The sequence below is a fragment of the Gorilla gorilla genome, chromosome 2, assembly GCF_029281585.2.
Source record: "Gorilla gorilla gorilla isolate KB3781 chromosome 2, NHGRI_mGorGor1-v2.1_pri, whole genome shotgun sequence".
Classification (NCBI taxonomy): domain Eukaryota; kingdom Metazoa; phylum Chordata; class Mammalia; order Primates; family Hominidae; genus Gorilla; species Gorilla gorilla.
This window is the reverse complement of record NC_086017.1, coordinates 154,027,480-154,045,840: the sequence shown is the minus strand read 5'-3', so window position 1 is coordinate 154,045,840 and position 18,361 is coordinate 154,027,480. Positions and strand designations below refer to the sequence as shown.

General features: G+C 40.8%; 1 protein-coding gene across 1 annotated transcript in view; it reads left to right on the top strand.

Moving 5' to 3' along the window:
• PCOLCE2 (procollagen C-endopeptidase enhancer 2) overlaps nucleotides 1–18,361 on the top strand; it is a 72,354-nt gene that overhangs the window by 28,341 nt on the left and 25,652 nt on the right. Inside the window, exons 3-4 of the mRNA XM_019024857.4 lie at nucleotides 12,613–12,868; nucleotides 18,035–18,159. Coding sequence (XP_018880402.1) covers nucleotides 12,613–12,868; nucleotides 18,035–18,159 — 381 coding nt within the window. The remainder of the gene's footprint in view (nucleotides 1–12,612; nucleotides 12,869–18,034; nucleotides 18,160–18,361) is intronic.

Genomic DNA, 18,361 nt, shown 5'->3' with positions numbered 1-18,361 from the left:
TAAAGACATTTTCAGAGGTGTACTATCTGAAACTTTTAATCTCTGTACACCCTTGGTAAGAAAACTAAAGGAGGATGATCTCCAGAAAAATGAGGGAATAAAACAAGCAAGGAAAATGACCTAGAAGCCCTGGGAATGGGGGTTCCTGAATTGGTGAAGAAGCGAAGTCCCAGCCCACAGCTGTGCTGCAGGCCTTGAGAGTGACCAGTCCAGACTGGATAGAGGGTGGGCAGGAGGAAGGAGAGCTCCAGAATGGGTGTTTCCAAGAAGAGAATGGAGCTGATAGAATACTGGTGCCTGGCCGGTATTGAGAGGGGTTTTAGTGATAGGCACATAGAAAACTAAGCTAACTTAAAGAACAAGGCATGGGCCGGGGGTGGTGGCTCACACCTATAATCCTAGCACTTTGGGAGGCCGAGACAGGCGGATCAGTTGAGGTCAGGAGTTTGAGACCAGCCTGACCAACATGGTGAAACCTTGTCTCTAGTAAAAGTACAAAATTAGCTGGGCGTGGTGGTGGGTGCCTGTAATCCCAGCTACTTGCGGGGCTGAGGCAGGAGAATAGCTTGAGCTTGGGAGGCGGAGGTTGCAGTGAGCCGAGATCGTGACATTGCAATCAAACAAAACAACAACAACAACAACAACAACAAAAAGGCAATTATTAGCTTTAGGAAAAATGAAAAAAAAATTAGCCCAGCAGTGAAAAATTTAATATTCATGTGGCTGTAGTCATGAAAATCTTGAATATGGATTTAACCAGAATTTTTGACAGACGAATAGGGGGAATAACAGGAAGCAAAGAGGTGAAGTTTAAAAGGGCTAAGTCAAGAAGTAGCAGCATAAGCATATAATATATTAAGCAACAAGGAAATAAATTTCACGCAAAATGTCTGAAAGAATTACACTGGTTGCTTCTGAGGAGTGGCTGTCAGGGGCAGGAAGAGGGCAAGGACTTATTTCCCATTGCTGTTAAAAACTATGGACATACTTTTATATTGTAAACTATGCACATACTTTTTAATATAATAATTGGATTTAAAAACAATTTGTTCTCTTTTGTAGCAATTTAATGCTACCATGTAAAGCCTGTCTTTTACTCATTTAAGAGAACATTGGATGCTCACATATACATCTGTTCTGTTTTAAATGTGCTTTCTTCTTTACTCTGATTTCTCTTATCCCAGAAGGGAAGGGCTTTTTTGTTTCATTCCTAATAAAATATCAGTATAGCTGGGCGCAGTGGCTCATGCCTGTAATCCCAGCACTTTGGGAGGCCAAGACAGGTGGATCAGAGCACCCTGGCCAACATGGTGAAACCCTGTTTCTACTAAAAATACAAAAAATTAGCCAGGTGTGGTGGCATGTGCCTGTAGTCCCAGCTACTCAGGAGGCTGAGGCAAGGGAATCGCTTGAACCTGGGAGGCAGAGGTTGCAGTGAGCCGATATCACGCCACTGCACTCCACACTCCAGCCTGAATGACACAGAGAGACTTCGTCTCAAAAAAAAACAAGAAAGAAAAGAAAAAATTAGTGTAATTTTGTGTTCCTGACCCATAAAAGACTTATCAGATGAAATTCCAGATTATGGAGATATTTTCTTGAAAATATTTCAGATTTGTTTCTTAGATTATTGCATAGAAGTCAGTTCTGTCCTATAAATGTTTTTGAAAATATATATATATTCATGTGTCATTGAGAAGAAAACATGGGCCAGGTGTGCTGGCTCATGCCTGTAATCCCAGCACTTTGTGAGGCTGAGGTGGGTGGATCACCTGAGGTCAGGAGTTCGAGACCAGCCTGACCAATATGGTGAAACCCCGTCTCCACTAAAAATACAAAAATTAGCTGGTCATGATAGTGGGCGCCTGTAGTCCCAGCTACTTGGGAGGCTGAGGCAGGAGAATCATTTGAACCCAGGAGGAGGAGGTTGCAATGAGCTGAGATCACGCCACTGCACTCCAGCCTGGGCAACAGAGTCAGACTCTGTCTCAAAAAAAAAAAAAAAAAGAAGAAAACATGGGTGTTGTATGACAAAAAGGCTCCTAGCTATAATGGGAAAAGTCTCCCTCAGCTTTTATGTCTGTTACCTTTAAGAATATCTGACAGACAATATGTACTAGTGGTTTAGCCTGGGGATGCTTTTTCTCCAGGAATCTCCACCTATTATGTCTATCTTCTGGATTAATTTATGTTGACAACATCTGGATAATTGAAAGAATGCCCTAAAATGACTTAAGTACTTCGTTTCAGTTTTCAAAGGTGTAAAGAAATTGGCTGGGTGACAGAGCAAGACCCTATCTCTCTCTCTGTCTCTCTCTTACACACACACACACACACACACACACACACACACAAAATCCTGTATACATGGACTGAGGGAATATAACAAAGCAGACTGCTTGGGACGGGCATATGAACAAACTGTTGGTGCCATCTCTCACATGTCTTAGTGGGACCCCCCACTTACCCCAGGGAGGCACTGCCAGCTTCTGGGTCACATGAACCCTTGGAGTTTATGTTTTATCCTAGTTTGATATACACACGCACACACACGCACGCACATATGTGTGTGTGTGTGTGTGTGTGTATGTTGCTGTGCCAGCAGCTGGTAGTTGATTAATACTTGTTGATTTGCAAAACAAATAAATAGCAAAGAAAATCCCAAAACTATTCACTGATCTGAGACCAAAATATATGAAGATAGGAAACTTTTTTCCATCTCCATCTTCACCTGCATTGTGCTTTTTGGATGCCTGGCTGCCAGGTGCATGTGGGTTCAATTACTCAGACAAAGATGACTAGAACACTCCTGTCTGTGCAAGGTTCACAGTCAGGTGCAAGGCCAGGTGCACACTGCAGACACCTGCGAGACCTGTGGATGCCGAGGAGGCACCAAAGGGGAGAGGGAACAGTGGGCTCTGGCTCTGGGAGGTGAAAGAGGGAAGATAACATCCCCCCAGGTCTAGGAATTGGATGGGAGAGGATGAGTTCCTCAAGAAGGTGTATTTGGCCCCAGCTTTGAAATTGGAGTGGAAGTCAATAGTCTGGGAAGGGAAGAAAGAATATTCCAGGCAGGGAATTTACATACAACCTCACAGAGGTGGGAAAGGAAAGGGGCCAGGTGTGTTTGAGGATGGACAGAATGATACCCAAGACACAAAGGGCTGGGGGGTAGATGAGGCCAGAATGTTAGCCTGGGGTGGGGCCAGTACCCTATGATTCTGAGGAGTTTGGACTTCATTCTGCAGGTAATAGGAAGCTCCTCTGTTACTCTTTCATTCTTTTATTCCTTCAACAGCTGTTCATTCATTCAACCTGTGGTTGATGGGATTCAGCAGGGCAGCTTCAAACATTAGAGGAGAGGCCTAGATGTTCTAAGGCCAGGGTGGCCCTGTGTCCACATTTGTCCTGGACAGTTCTGATGTGTACCTGTCATCCAGGGCATCACATATGATTTACAATTTGTCATGGATTTTTCATTGTTTTAAAAGAAATATTACCTTTTTTCCCTTTTTTATAGTCATTTTAAGGACTTTAGAAATATTACTCTTAATAGTTGCTTTAAAATAATCTAGGATGGGCTTGGTAGAGCTTCACTTAGTACTTCCATCTTTTGCCGTGGTCTTGTCTAGAAGTGTATCATGCACATATGCAGTGCCCAGAGTTCTCCTTGAACACATGGCTAAATGTGAAAGACAACCAGTGATAACCTGTCTCTCCTTTCCAAACCCTTTCCTGACACAACTAACAGCTTTCAAGGACAGCAAGCAGGACGCACACTGATCACATGAAACAGCTTGGGCTTCAGCCACTAGGTGCTATTACTCCTTCCAGTCTCCAAGCATTTGCTGCTGCTGCTCCTCGCAGCCATGGGAGGTGCCAGTGCTGTGGTTGATGCCAGACCTGGTAAGGCACCCAAAGCACCAGGCTCGCACCAGCTGGTTCAGTAGGAAGCATGGGAAAGTACAGGTTCATTGCACACATACGATAGATTGGGAAATGGAGACTCTTACTTACTATAGAGTATATAGAATATCCTGGATGCTCTTGCCTAGAGTGTTTCTGAAATTTATTGCTCCGTGTGTATCCACAGCTCTTTATCTTATTATTTGGTAATGCTTTTTAAAAATTTTTTGTTGTAAACCCTTTCAGGAGCAAATGGCTAAAAAAAAAAAAAAAAAAAAGCTCCTGTTTAGAGAAAAACTGAGTAGTGAATTTCCAGTTTTCTCAAGAACATGCATGAGGAATGTATAACTTGCTCAGAAGATTTGCCACCACTTATGTCCACAGTAGGATCTCAAGGTATCACTGGCCAAAGGAAAACTGCAAGACAAATGTCTGTGAAAAGGAATACTCTTCGTTTTCAACGTTATCTCTTTCCCCAGCCAAAACCTAATGCGACAGGTCTTGGCACGATTGCCTGCCTCCTCATCCTGCTGCATCTACCTTAGCCTTCCTGCTTCTGTGGTTCGGCTTTGTTGTCCCTTCACGTTTTTCCCATTTGCCTTTCCACTTGGTAGACTTGAGTCTGAACACCCTCCCAATGCCGAAGGGCCTGTTCGCAGCTGGGATCTTTCGAACATCTTCATGCTTAGGCAGCATTTGCACAAGAGGCATAACCTGAAGTCCTGTCTTGTTCGTTTTGTAGCCAAGTCTTCATTCAGCTTAAGAAGTACTAGTGGCTGCTGGTTGCCTCTCACCCCAGCTGACCAGCCACAGGTAAAGGACTCAGCGGTGATAACTCAGAGGTGATAACAGGGGCTCGAGGGCCTAGTTACACTTTTGCAGGGGCCATGGAAATTACAGTATGTGCCTTGATGATTCTGAATTTTCTCATCTTTGTGGTTGCTCCAAATCATCTACGTCTACTCAAAAGTGAGGTGCTTTGACCTGAATTCAGCCCATGGTGCTCCAAGCAGTGTACAGTTAGGCAAAGCTGGTGTCTCCCTTACTATTCACACAGCCTGTGTTGGCTTGCTTGGTTGCCACGTCACACTGTTGATTCCTAGAGAGCCTGTAGGCACCCCAAACAACAAAGGTGTCTATACAGTTACCTGCCACAGAGGTGCTGGGTAAGGACACCTGGTGAATGTCATTATCCATTTGTTAATCAGGGTAATTAACACAAAGTGCAAAACTGCTCTAACAAACAACTTCCCCAGTCTCAGTGGCCTAACCCAGTAAATGGCTGTTTCTTGTTCCCTTCACCGTCCAGTGCAGTGGGAGGGCTGTTCTGGGCAGCTCTCCTTTAAGCACTGACTCCTTCTCCTGTGTGGCTCTGCTGTCTTCCAACACCTCCACTTTTCTTCTACTGAATCCCCTCCTTAGAGCAAAAAGAGAACTCCAAAAGGATTGCACTGGGTGTCTTATGGCTAGGCCTGGAGGGAATGGGTGCATCACTTTCATCTACATTCCATTGACCAGGACCCAGACTCATGGCCCCAACTTAACTGCAAGAGAGGCTGGGAAATGTCGACTCCATGTGTGACCTGAGAAGAAACAAGGTTTGAGAGCATCTCCTCAGCCTCTGCCACAGTCAGGTCATGGAAAAACACAGCAAGGTGGAAGTCAGGTGACCTGAGTTCTGCCATTGTCTTTCTGGGTGGCCTTAGGCAAGTCATCATAACCTCTGTCAGCCATTTCTTCCTCCCCGTAAGGATCTTAATAATACTTGCCCTGTACCTGTGAGTTTACATTTTTATATAAAAGTATGTGCTAGTAATAGGAGTCATGGCCTGCACTATTTTTTTTAAGATTATAAGGATCGCAGTCATTTATTCAATGAATATTTTCTGAGTACTCATAGTAGCCAAAGCATTGGACAAACTGTAGACCCACAGACCAACTGTTCTCTGTAGCTTACATTCTGATAGTGAGACAGATGATAAATAATCTGTGAAGAAATAAGAGGGCTGTGTGACCTCTAAGTGACCAGGGGTGCTCAGGATAGGCTTCTCTGAAACAGTGACTCTTGAGCTGACCTAGATGATGAGGTGGAGTCAGACCCGTGTATATCAGGGAGAAGGCTGTGCCAGGCAGAGGACCAGGCTGTGCAAAGGCCCTTAGGTGGAAACCAGCTCGGAGGGCTCCTTGAACAGAAAAGTGGCATGACAGCCAAGTTGTTGCTTGAAGGAAAAAGATGAGAGATAAGGGGATATATCATGCAGTGTCTTAACCTCTCTGTGCCTCAGTTTCTTCATCTGTAAACTGTAAAGTTGGGCCAATAATAATATCAACTTCATAGGGTTGCTGTAAGGGATTAAATGAAATGATACGTATATAGTGCATAGAAAAGTACCTGGCACCTGATGTTCACTAAGTGTGTGAACTATAATTAAGGTGAAGATTTTATTCTAAGTGCAGTGGGAAAGTTTTGGGTGGTTTTCGGGGGTTATCTCCACTGGTGTCTTCAGGCTGGGCTCAAGGTGGATGGGAGTTTCCATGCTCCTTCTAGACATCCAGGGGTAAAGTTTTTTAGTGAAATCCCCAAAAACAAAAGAAAATGTTCAAAACATCTCATTATTTCTATAATCAAAATATGTTTTATTTTTTAAACATGTATAAGATTTACCTTTACAAGAGTAGTATTGAAATATACCCAGAATATAGATGAATAAGATCTTGTAAGCTTCTGATTTATCCCCCTCTAGAAAGACTGCCAAATATTTTTACATAATTTGTCTATAGATCTTTCTGGACTACCTTTGGAGGTCCATGGGAGAGGTGACACTGAGTGGTTGTGCCTCAAGCTTTACGTAGATCAACTGTGGTCTGCATTTTAGAATGCACATTCCCAAAGGTTTGTTTGTGGAAGAGGGAAATCGTAGAAGATTAGAATGATGGCTTAAAAAAAAAATCACATGTGCTGCAAAAACAGTTCTTTTTGATCAAAGTAGTAAATGATGTGTTTGGGGAGGAAAAGCTGCAGACACAAAGGAGCATTCCCATTTCTGCAGAAATGCACTCCTCCACACAGAAGAAGCTGGCCTCCTATTTGCATTTTGCTCATAGTATCCTAAAAATGCAAACCATCAGCTTAAAATGCAGTTCCTCTGTCCTCTGGCAGGAGCCCCGGCATCGAGAGCTTTGGCACGTTTGCTTGTGACAGTGAGGACATCCCAGGAGCTGTGGGGTGAGTTGAGGTCACTGTGGAAGCTCTACGCTTTGGCCCACACAGGACTTTGCTGTTGATAGGAAAAAACACAAACATCGAATTGTTTTTCTGCAGGCAGATAATGAATCCCCAAATCAATATAATCTCACAAAACAGTAGCTTCATCTATTTGCCACCAAAAAGGCACCTTGAGTTTCTGCATTAAGTGTTAGCATTTACAGGAGATTTGAAATATAAAGTTTCCAAAAAGATATGCATCTGCTTTTTGCAAAGAATGGCTTAGAAAAGAGAGTGGCCTTTTGGAGCTCTACTGCCAGGCAAGGTAGGAAATATTAGAATGAAAAAGGTGGAGCCAGCAGTAGGTATATTGTCTGTGATTTGTGCAAGGAGGCCGGTGATTCATTGAGTACCTAATGGATTATTCATTTAACAAATATTTTTGATGTTAAGCTTTAACTTGGGGCCATGCCAGATCCTGGGGATGCAACAGTGAACAAGGCAGGAGGCTTGCCCCCTCGAGGTTGAGCTTTATAACATACAGTGAGTGGGCTGAGCCATCCCATGCTCACAGACCTGAGGGGAGCACTGCTAATTGGACAGAGCCCACCTTCGGGTTTGGGGGTGTTTAGGCATGTCTCCAGGAGGGAGTGACCTTGAAACTGAGACCCTAAGCATGAATGAGAGAAGGGCAGAAGTGGGAACATGTTCCAGGTAGAAAGAATAGCTTGTGAAGGTCCTATGTATTTTTATTTTTCCTTCTTCTCTTCTTCCTCAGCCAGAAAATTCAAGGATGCCCAGGTTGTGGAGTGATATGTAAACATTACCCCATTTTCCCTTTTTTTTTTTTTTAAACAGGGTCTCTCTCTGTTCTCCAGGCTAGAGTACAGTGTGATCATGGCTCATTGGAGCTTTGATGTCCCAGGCTCAAGTAATCCTCACACTTCAGCCTCCTAAGTAGCTGGGACTACAGGCATGCACCACCAACCACATCCAGCTAATTTTTAAAGTTTTTTGTAGAGACACGATCTCCCTATGTTGCCCAGGCTGGTCTTGAACTCCTGGACTCAAGCAATCCTCCTGCCTCGGCCTCCCAAAGCATTAAGATTACAAGCATGAGCCTGGCACCATTTTTGCTAATTTTTAAAACAACACAAAAAGTCACTGTGCATTTTGCATGGATACATATATATTATATATAATATATATTAAAAATATATAATATATTAAAATATATATTATATACACATACATAAATACTTATGTGTGTATATGTATATACACACATACATAAATATAAATACATACACACACACACACACACACACATTTTGATCAGCATGGAGGGAAACCCACTAAATTTGTAACAGTGGTTGCTTCTGAGGAAGGAGGAGGAAATGGGGCCTGGGATGAAGACAAAGGAAATCTCATTTTTATCTGAAATGTTTTATTTACTTCATTAAAGGAGACTTTAAAAATCTATTAACAAAATGTTAACAAAAGTCAATTTCGTGGTTGGTATCCAGGTGTTATATTATTCTGTGTATCTTTCTGTATTTTTTATTTTTTTATTTTTTTTCTATTCTTAACAAAGAAAATTCAAGGATACAGACTAGATTCTCCAAGTGGAAAGGCCATCTTCGGAGAATATGCTCTCTAAAGTCCTTTATAATGACAACCAGGAGCTCTTATCAAAGCTTGCATCAGAGGGCATCAGACAATCTTGATCACTCATATAAAAAATGAAGAACGGATGTTGTGTCATGCTGAAAAGGCTCACAGCAGTATGCTTCTCATTTGCAATAGAATTTCTCTCTGGCCTTCAGTGCAAGATGACATTTGTCTCTGGTTATAGGAGACTTACACTGGTACAGATCACCTCTGCATCCTTCTTTCAAAAGAAGCTTTGTCGGGGTTGTTCGGGTCAGCATGTGTTCAAAATTGCAATGATGTAACCCAGTTTCTATTGCTGATCATATTTGTGTCTCATTCTCAAATTTTCATTGCCATGGGAACGGGTACAAAACTTTTGGGAACAAATGATTTATTTTATTGGGAATGAGCATCCAAGTCCTGTAGTTAATTTCAACACCTCTCTACAGGAGAGAGTCAACAGAATTGTCTACGTAGTGTCAGAGAACCAAGAACCTGCCAATGAAACATGATTATACCTCCCTATTCCTCTCCTTGTTGAAATCATCTAAAAGCCTCCTGGACAGTCTTCCTCGCTTCTTGCAAATTTTAACTCCTGGTTCACTGTCACTGTCTTCAACACTCTTCCTTGTCCTAATCAACTGTAATTTCAATATCTATATGGGTGACCTTCTCAGGTCTTTAACCTCTTCTCCGCCAAATAACTTATCCTCCATAGTTCCTCAGCCTCCCACTTCCACTGTTATTTTGTCCTTACTCCACCACAGTCTTGATTGTTACTGTCCTCACCCCACAGCATCCTGATTTCCATCCTAACCCAGTTTGGATTCCACAGCACATCATCATGGTCACTCCCTTGCCTATGTCTTCAACTCCCTTGTCCTTCTCTCCTGCCATATCCTCCCTTGGCAAACCTCACCACTCTCCCCTACTGCTTATATCCAACTCTCCACCTGCCCTGTACCTTTGCCCACGGAGCTGAATGTGGCTGGGGAAGAAGACCACGAACAAACAAAAACAAATATCGCCACCATGCGGAGAGGTCTTAATTTTAATTCATTTACTTCAAGTAGACCCCAGCAGTCCTGGTACTCCTGCTGCATTTAGTTAATCCATTTCCTCACTTTCTCTTCTGTTATCAGATTCCCAGTAGTGCCTCTCTCTTCCACATTTGCTGCTGATGACCTTGTTTTCTATTTTACTAAGAAAAGCAATCCAGAAAAAAAATTACTATATATGCTTTCACCACCTCATTTACTGACCTACCTACATCTGTCTTCCCTTCTGTCATTGGGCAAAACTGTCCCTGCTCCTACTAAGGCCAACTCCACCAGCTGTTCCTTCTGTAGATCAGATCCCCCTTTGCCTGCTCAAGGACATCTGTTAAGCAATCCTCCCTCTCTCTTGCTTCATCAGTTTTGCCCTCTCTACAGAATCCTTCCCATCATCATGCAAACATGCCTTAGGAAACACCCATTGCAAAAACTCTGCTTAGACCCCATATCCCCTTCCAGTTACCCCCATATTACTCTGTTCATCTTCACAGCAAAACTCCTTGAAAAGCTTGTCTATATTTATTGTCACCATTTCCTCTCACCCCATTTTCTCATGATCCTTTTATCCAGTTTTCTCCCCGTGGTGCCACCAGAACAGCTTTGTCAGCATTACCAGTGACTTCTGGTTGCTAAACTTCTGTGTTGCTAAATCCACTGGTCTTTCTCAGCAGCAGCACTTAACTCAGTTGCCCATTCATTCCTCCTTGACATACTCTCTTCGCCTGGCTTCCAGACGCCACACACTTTGGTTGCCTCCTACTTGTTGACTCGGTCTCTATTGTGGTTTGACCTCTTCACAGACTTGATGACATTGGAGTATTCCAGGCCTCTATACTTAGACCTCTTCCTTTTTCTATCCACATTCACTCTGGGAGTGACTTCATCAAGTTTCATAGCTTTGAATTACCCTCTATACATTTATACAAATAGTCACTATTCATGCAGGAAAAAAACAAATTAGTTTGAGATTCTTTTCATGGCTAGGACTTTTTCGGTGATTCATAGAGAGCCTGCTTATATTTAAGATTACAGATGTGGCATCATATTTTGATAACTTTCTGATTATTGTACAAATAGAGGTTGTGTGCAAAACAAAAAACAAAGCAAAAGACAGGAAGTTCTACAACAGACATCTTGGTGACAATGTTTAAAATTTAAATTGTTCTTTCTGTTATTAGCTTCTTAAGCTGTTCTAAGTTCTTTGGAACTCTGATATTCACACCACTGAGACAAGCTTCTAGGAATTAGAATGCAACGATGGCAAATCCAAACGTGTCCCTTTTGGGGACTATGCCATTATAATTTCTACGATGAAGTGTAGATGTGTTTGACACAAAAAGCAAATAGCACTGAAAACACTTCATCTTACCATAGGAAAATAAAACGTATGGCACTGTACTTACCAACATGGGGAAGCCGTATTAATGTCAAAGCATCTATTGACCTTTGAGTCTGAAATAGTTAATTAAGATGAATATAAACCAACCACTTTTGATTGTGTGTGTTTGATTTTTTTAATCACTGAGTTTTGTTATATGTAAGTTTTTACAGAATGGAATTCTCCACTATTCAGTGGAGACCTCATCTGATTAAAGGAGTAAAACAATTATGATCAAGACTTTATGACTGAACAACTTGAATGAAGAAATTAAAAGGTGGTATGAACTGGGAAAGAAATGGGGCTTTGGTAACCTGAGAATCCTACCAAATGCTTTTATAGCCATTTTTTCTACCTACTCAGGGAATAAGGAAGGAACCATCATTAAGAATTTTATGGGAAATTATGATAAATAAAATATTATGATAAAATGAAAGCTTATCTTTTTCTTCATTAGCGCATCGTGTCTCAAGGCTTCCTGACATATAAAGTCTTCACCTGGAAAACAAATGAGCAAAAAACTTAGTGACATTCAGAAGAGATGATTCAGCAATTACTCAGTTCGTTTAGTCAGTATCGGTAGTTCATCTGGATGTTTCAGGACCCAAAATGAATTATCTGTAAATTAACTACACAATTGCCAAATAAATCCTCTATTTTGAACTTCGTAGAAACATTCTATACACAGGCATTGAGTGCGTCCTACTGTATTATTTGTAAGAAATGATTTTTTTTTTTGAGGTGGAGTCTCGCTCTGTCACCCAGGCTGGAGTGCTGTGGCGCGATCTCGGCTCACTGCAAGCTCCGCCTCCCGGGTTCACGCCATTCTCCTGCCTCAGCCTCCCGAGTAGCTGGGACTACAGGCGCCTGCCACCACACCCGGCTAATCTTTTGTATTTTTAGTAGAGATGGGGTTTCACCGTGTTAGCCAGGATGGTCTCGATCTCCTGACCTTGTGATCCGCCCGCCTCGGCCTCCCAAAGTGCTGGGATTACAGATGTGAGCCACCGTGCCTGGCCAAGAAATATTTTTAAATGTTTCTTTGCTAAGCAATATCTCTAGGTATTAGAATATGCAAATATATGCTAAGGTCCAATCAGGACTGGTATTCATTCTAAGCAATGACTCATCTATTAATAATACTGATCTAATATTTTGCAGCTTTGTTGAGGTAAGTTCTTAAGGAATAAGATTGTGAATCCTGGAGAATTGCAGAATTTGTCAAAAGAAAATAAGTACTTAAATTTTTTAGGAATGCAATATGCTAGAAAACTTCCCTTGGGTTAGTTCAGATATGAGAGAGGAAAAAGCATTATCTTGGATATTATACTTTACACACTTAAGTAAGTGACTAGATGTCAAAGCCTCAGATACTGTTTTCATGACAGTTTTCTAACTGGCGCTTTTCTTGGCAGGTTCCCGAAGGAAAAGTAGTCGTTCTCAATTTCCGATTCATAGACCTCGAGAGTGACAACCTGTGCCGCTATGACTTTGTGGATGTGTACAATGGCCATGCCAATGGCCAGCGCATTGGCCGCTTCTGTGGCACTTTCCGGCCTGGAGCCCTTGTGTCCAGTGGCAACAAGATGATGGTGCAGATGATTTCTGATGCCAACACAGCTGGCAATGGCTTCATGGCCATGTTCTCCGCTGCTGAACCAAACGAAAGAGGTACTGTTTCCACATAATGGCAATAACAACAGTAATGTTGGTTCACTGTTCTTGACACTTGATGTTTATTTACTCCTTTAAAGCTTAAGAGTGGTTCTCAAAGAGCTAGTGAATGCCATCAAACCATGATGAGACCAATACAAAAAATCAGCCTTTTAATTTAAGTCCACATGCATTCTTGTAAAAAATCAAGTATAGAAATTCATAGAGTAAAAATGTGGAGCTTACGTACATAAGCACACATGCAAATATGCAAACACACCCCTTCACCACTCCATAGTCCCTTCTCCAGAAATAGCCATGGCCAGTGGTTCCCATACCTTTCTATGTGTGCTTGCTTTTATTTGAGTACTTATACAATAACTTTTAAAAAATAAAAGTGGAGGCCAGGCACGGTGGCTCATGCCTGTAATCCCAACACTGGGGGACCAAGGGCAGGTGGATCTCTTGAGCTCAGGAGTTCAAGACCAGCCTGGGCAAAATGGTGAAACCCCATCTCTACAAAAAATACAAAAATTATCTGGGTGTGGTGGCACACACCTGTTGTCCCAGCCACTTGGGAGGCTGAGGTAGGAGAATCACCTGAGCCCAGGGAGGTCACTGCTGCAGTGAGCCGTGATCATGCCACTGTGCTGCAGCCTGGGTGGCAGAGTGAGACCCTGTCTCAAACAACAACAAATATATATATACCCACACACAGATATATGAGATATAGTGAGCTCCCAAGCGTAGAAATCTCTACTTTTGAAAGATCACTGCAGTGGGCAATATTTGTATGTTTTCAGCCTTTTACCTAAGAGCAGTCCATAATCTGCTTTTGGATTGGACTGTAGTGCAACATTTTTACTTGAAAGGTCAGAGGACAGAATCTGGGGCTGAAAGAGCAGCCAGAATGTTGGGGAGGAAATCCAGGCAGGGAGTTACAGAATTGAGGCACAAAATATTCGTATAAAATCTACTGAAATCTTAGTCTGACAGCTAAACTCTACATGTGTGGAGGAGAGCCCAGTTGGCCTGGCACAAAAGCATCAGCTGAAAAATGAAAGAACTGAAAAGAGATTACAGCTGCTGCCTGCTGCCAGGGAAACAGACTTTAAGTTTGAGTCTAGCCAAGTTAAATGCCTGCTAGAACAAAATTATTTTTATCAGAACACAACAGAATCTAGAGTATAATGTATCATGCATAATGTCCAGTCTGTAGTTATGTAATGAAACAGGAAAAGTGTGTCCCTATTCAAGGACAAAAGCAGTCAATAAGAACTGATCTCAAGGTAACTCACATGTTGCAATTAGCAAACAAGTACTTTAAAGCTGCTATTACATGTTTGTTTCAGGATTTATAAAGGGAAATATGTGCATAATAAATAAACAAATTGAGAATCTCAGAAGAGAAACAGGAACTATTAAAAAATAAAGTAATAATTCTAGAGATAAAAGAAACAGGATCTGAAATTTTAAAATTTACCTATTGTACTCACAAGTAGATTGGAGATGGCAGAAAAAAAGAGTCAGTGAACTTAAATAGAAATTACTCAATCTGAAGAAAAAGGAGGAAAAAGATTGAAGAAAAAGAGCTCGAGAAACCAGTGAGACAATATCAAGTGGTCTAACATCTGTAATTTTTGTCCCAGAAAGTGATAATAAAGTGAAAAAATATTTAAAGATATAATGACTTGACTCTGCTCAAATACAGTGAAAAATATCAACTTACAGAGTCAAGAGGGGCTGAGCGTAGTGGCTCATGCCTGTAATCCCAACACTTTGGGAGGCCAAGGCAGGCAGATCACCTGAGATCAGGAGTTCAAGACCAGCCCGGCCAACATGGTGACACCCCGTCTCTGCTAAAAATACAAAAAAATTAGCCAGGCATGGTGGTGCACTCATGTAATCCCACCTACTCGTGAGGCCGAGGCAGGAGAATCGCTTGAACCTGCAGGCAGAGGTTGCAGGGAGCCGAGATTGCGCCACTGCCCTCCAGCCTGGGCAACAGAGCGAGATTCCATCTAAAAAATAAATAATGAAAATAAGAAAAATAGAGTCAAGAGGGTCAACAAACTCCACAGGACAAATAAAAATGAAGCACCCCCATGCACATTATAATTAAATTACAGAAATTTAAAGACAGAGAAAATCTTGAAATCAATCAGATGAAACTAAATTCCATACAGAAGAACAGTGATAAAAATGATGGCTTCCATTTCCTCAGAAACATTGGAAGCCAGAAGGCAGTGTCATAGTATTTTTTTTTGAGACTGAGTTTCACTCTTGTTGACCAGGCTGGAGTGCAGTGGTGCTATCTCGGCTCACTGCAACCTCCACCTCCCAGGTTCAAGCGATTCTTGTGCCTCAACCTCTCAAGCAGCTGGTATTACAGGCATGCGCCACCATGCCTGGCTAATTTTTCTATTTTTAGTAGAGACGGGGTTTCACCATGTTGACCAGGCTGGTTTCGAACTCCTGACCTCAGGTTGATCTGCCCACCTCGGCCTCCCAAAGTGTTAGGATTACAGGTGTGAGCCACTGCCCCTGGCCTGTCATAGTATTTTTAAAGCACTGGAATAAAACTGTCAACCTCTATTCTATAGCCCGCCTTCAAGAATGTAAGTAAAATAAAGACATTTTCAGATAAACACTAAAAATCTCTGAAAGACATTTTTATACTTGCACTGGTAGAAATATTGAAGAGAATTCCTCAGGTTGAGGGAAATGACCTTGTAAAATGAAAGTAACAGAAGGAATGAAGGTCATTGGAAATAGTCAATAGAAAAGGGTATATGTTATTTTCTTTTCTTCTCTTAATTTCTTTACATGTATCTGTTCAAAACAAAAAAACCTTAGCACTGTGTTGTGGAATATATAGTGTGTGATGTAATATGTTTGACAACCAAAGGATGGACACATAAATGTAATTACACTGTTGCACATACATATACAACACGTGAAGTACAATATTAACTCTAAGTAAATTTTGATAACTTAAACATGCATATTATAATCCATAGAGAACCCATTAAAAATGCAGGAGTTATCACTAAAAGCCAAAAGATTAAAATAGAATACTAAAATTATCCAACTAACTCAAAGAAGGCTAGAAGGAAAAATAGATGGAATAAAAGAAAGGTAAAGCAAATAGAAAAAAGTAGTAAATGGCACATTAAATCCAAGAAGATCAATAAATATATTAAATGTAAATTATTAAATACTCTGATTAGAAGACAGTTATTGTTAGAATGGATTGAAAAGCCGGACCCAACTATATGTTGTCTATAAGAAAGCACTTGAAATACAAAGACCAAGTTGGTTGAAAGTAAAAGGAAAAATATAAAACTTCATTAAAATTAAAACTAATACTTATTAAAAAACATGGTTACAAATACAAATAGCCTACAGAAGGGGAGAAAATATTCACAAAAATATCTGGTGAGGAACTTGTATTCAGAATATACAAAGAACTCATACAACTCAACGATAAAAAGGTAAAGATTCCAGTAAGTATAAAAATTGGCAAAACACTTGGACACTTCACAGAGGAAAATATGAATGGCCAATAAGTGCATGAAAAACTACTCAGTATCTCTCATTAGTCATCAGGGAAATGCAAATTAAAATTACAGTGAGATGCCATTACTTACCCACCATGTTGGCTAGAAAAACTGACACCACCAAGTGGTAGCAAGGATGTAAAGCAACCGAAGTGTTCATACTCGAGAGAGGTGTAAAACTACTTGGAGAAGTTCCAGTAGTTTTTTATGAAGTTAAATATTTACATCGACTCTTGGCCCAGCAGTTGCAGTCCTGGGTATTTATATAAGAGAAATGAAGATACATGTACAAACAAATGTGTACAAAACTGTTCATAGCAGCTTCATTCACAATAGTCCAGACTAGAAACCACCCATCAGCAGGAGAATGGGTAAACAAATTTATATGGAGCTCTAAAATTAAACTCATCTAATGGGAAGTTTTTCAGAAAAGTAGTGTAGAGAACTGGCAGGATGGGAAGGGATGCACAAATTTAGTGGGAAATGGATTCTATATCATCATAGGAGTGTGGTTTACACAGGTATATCCATTTTTCAAATTTGTACAGCTAAGATTTGTGCATTTCAGAGTATGTGAATTTCTCTCCCCAAAACCTGTAAAATAATAATAATAAAAACAATGAAGCAGGTCGTGGGGATTGGGTAGCAATACAGATAGAATAATAGAATGATGACTATTATTGTAACTGGGTAATGGATATGTAGGAGGTCATTATATTATTCTACTTACTTTGTATATACTTGAAATTTTTCATTAATGGAGATTTAGAAATTATTCCAACCTCCATTTTTATAATACATTTTCTTAAATTTAGAAGTTTGATTTAAGAATGGTTATATTCTGTGTCAAAGAAATATTCCATTGAAGTATAATTATTTTAGTTTCAGTTCAGTTTTTATTTGTTATTTACATTCAAGTAAAATTAAATTTAGAACTTCACATTAAAATAATTCTTACATTATTTCTGCCAACCTACAGGTACATATGCAACTTATGAGTACAGATGCCTGAAATGATATTTGTCACCTATTAATTTTGATGAGTTTTTGGTGGCTAAAACTGGGGATTTGGGGGTAGATTTTTGCTTTCTTCCTTATGCCTTTCTGTATTGCTGAAAATTTATAAATATTATTTTTACAAACAAAATTTATTCTTAAAACATATATATTATATACATATTATATATATATCATGGGAAGTTTTCTAGTAATGAGAGCTGTCTATATCAACTAATTCAAATTTTATCCCTGGGTGTTTACTAAATACCAATGCCTTGAGGAGCCTTAACATCTCTATGATTTTTTGGCCTGCAAGCTTTCTGAGTGAGTGCATATTCAAATGTTTTATCTTCCTTGTCTAAGGCAAAAAAAAAGAAAAGAGGCCCTGAGTCCACTTCTCCCCTCTCTCGTGTTGATATGCTATGTCAGGTAACAGAGATCATTCATTGTGTGTGTTGGGGGGTTATGTATGTAACCATATGTTTAAGAGAAAATGTAAGCGCTTCTGCTGTTGCCTTTATTTACTGTACTCTCACCAAAGATCCCACATTCCTAATCTCCACATGGTTGTATTGCTGTAACCTACATAAACTTGTGGGCTTTTTTCCTTGTTTAATACTTGAAGGGGATCAGTATTGTGGAGGACGCCTTGACAGACCTTCCGGCTCTTTTAAAACCCCCAACTGGCCAGACCGGGATTACCCTGCAGGAGTCACTTGTGTGTGGCACATTGTAGCCCCAAAGAATCAGGTGAGATTCCCTGGAAGTGTGAAGAAAGCATGCATGTGTGAATTGCCCAGTGTGGGGGGCCCACCAACTCTCAAGAGCCTCCTGTTGTGGGGGCTATTCGAGAGCTAAGGGATACAAGAAGAGGAAGGCTCCTGGACACAGGTATTTCTTCATGCGAAGACCCCAGATTTTTTTTTTTTTTTTTTTTGAGACAGAGTTTCGC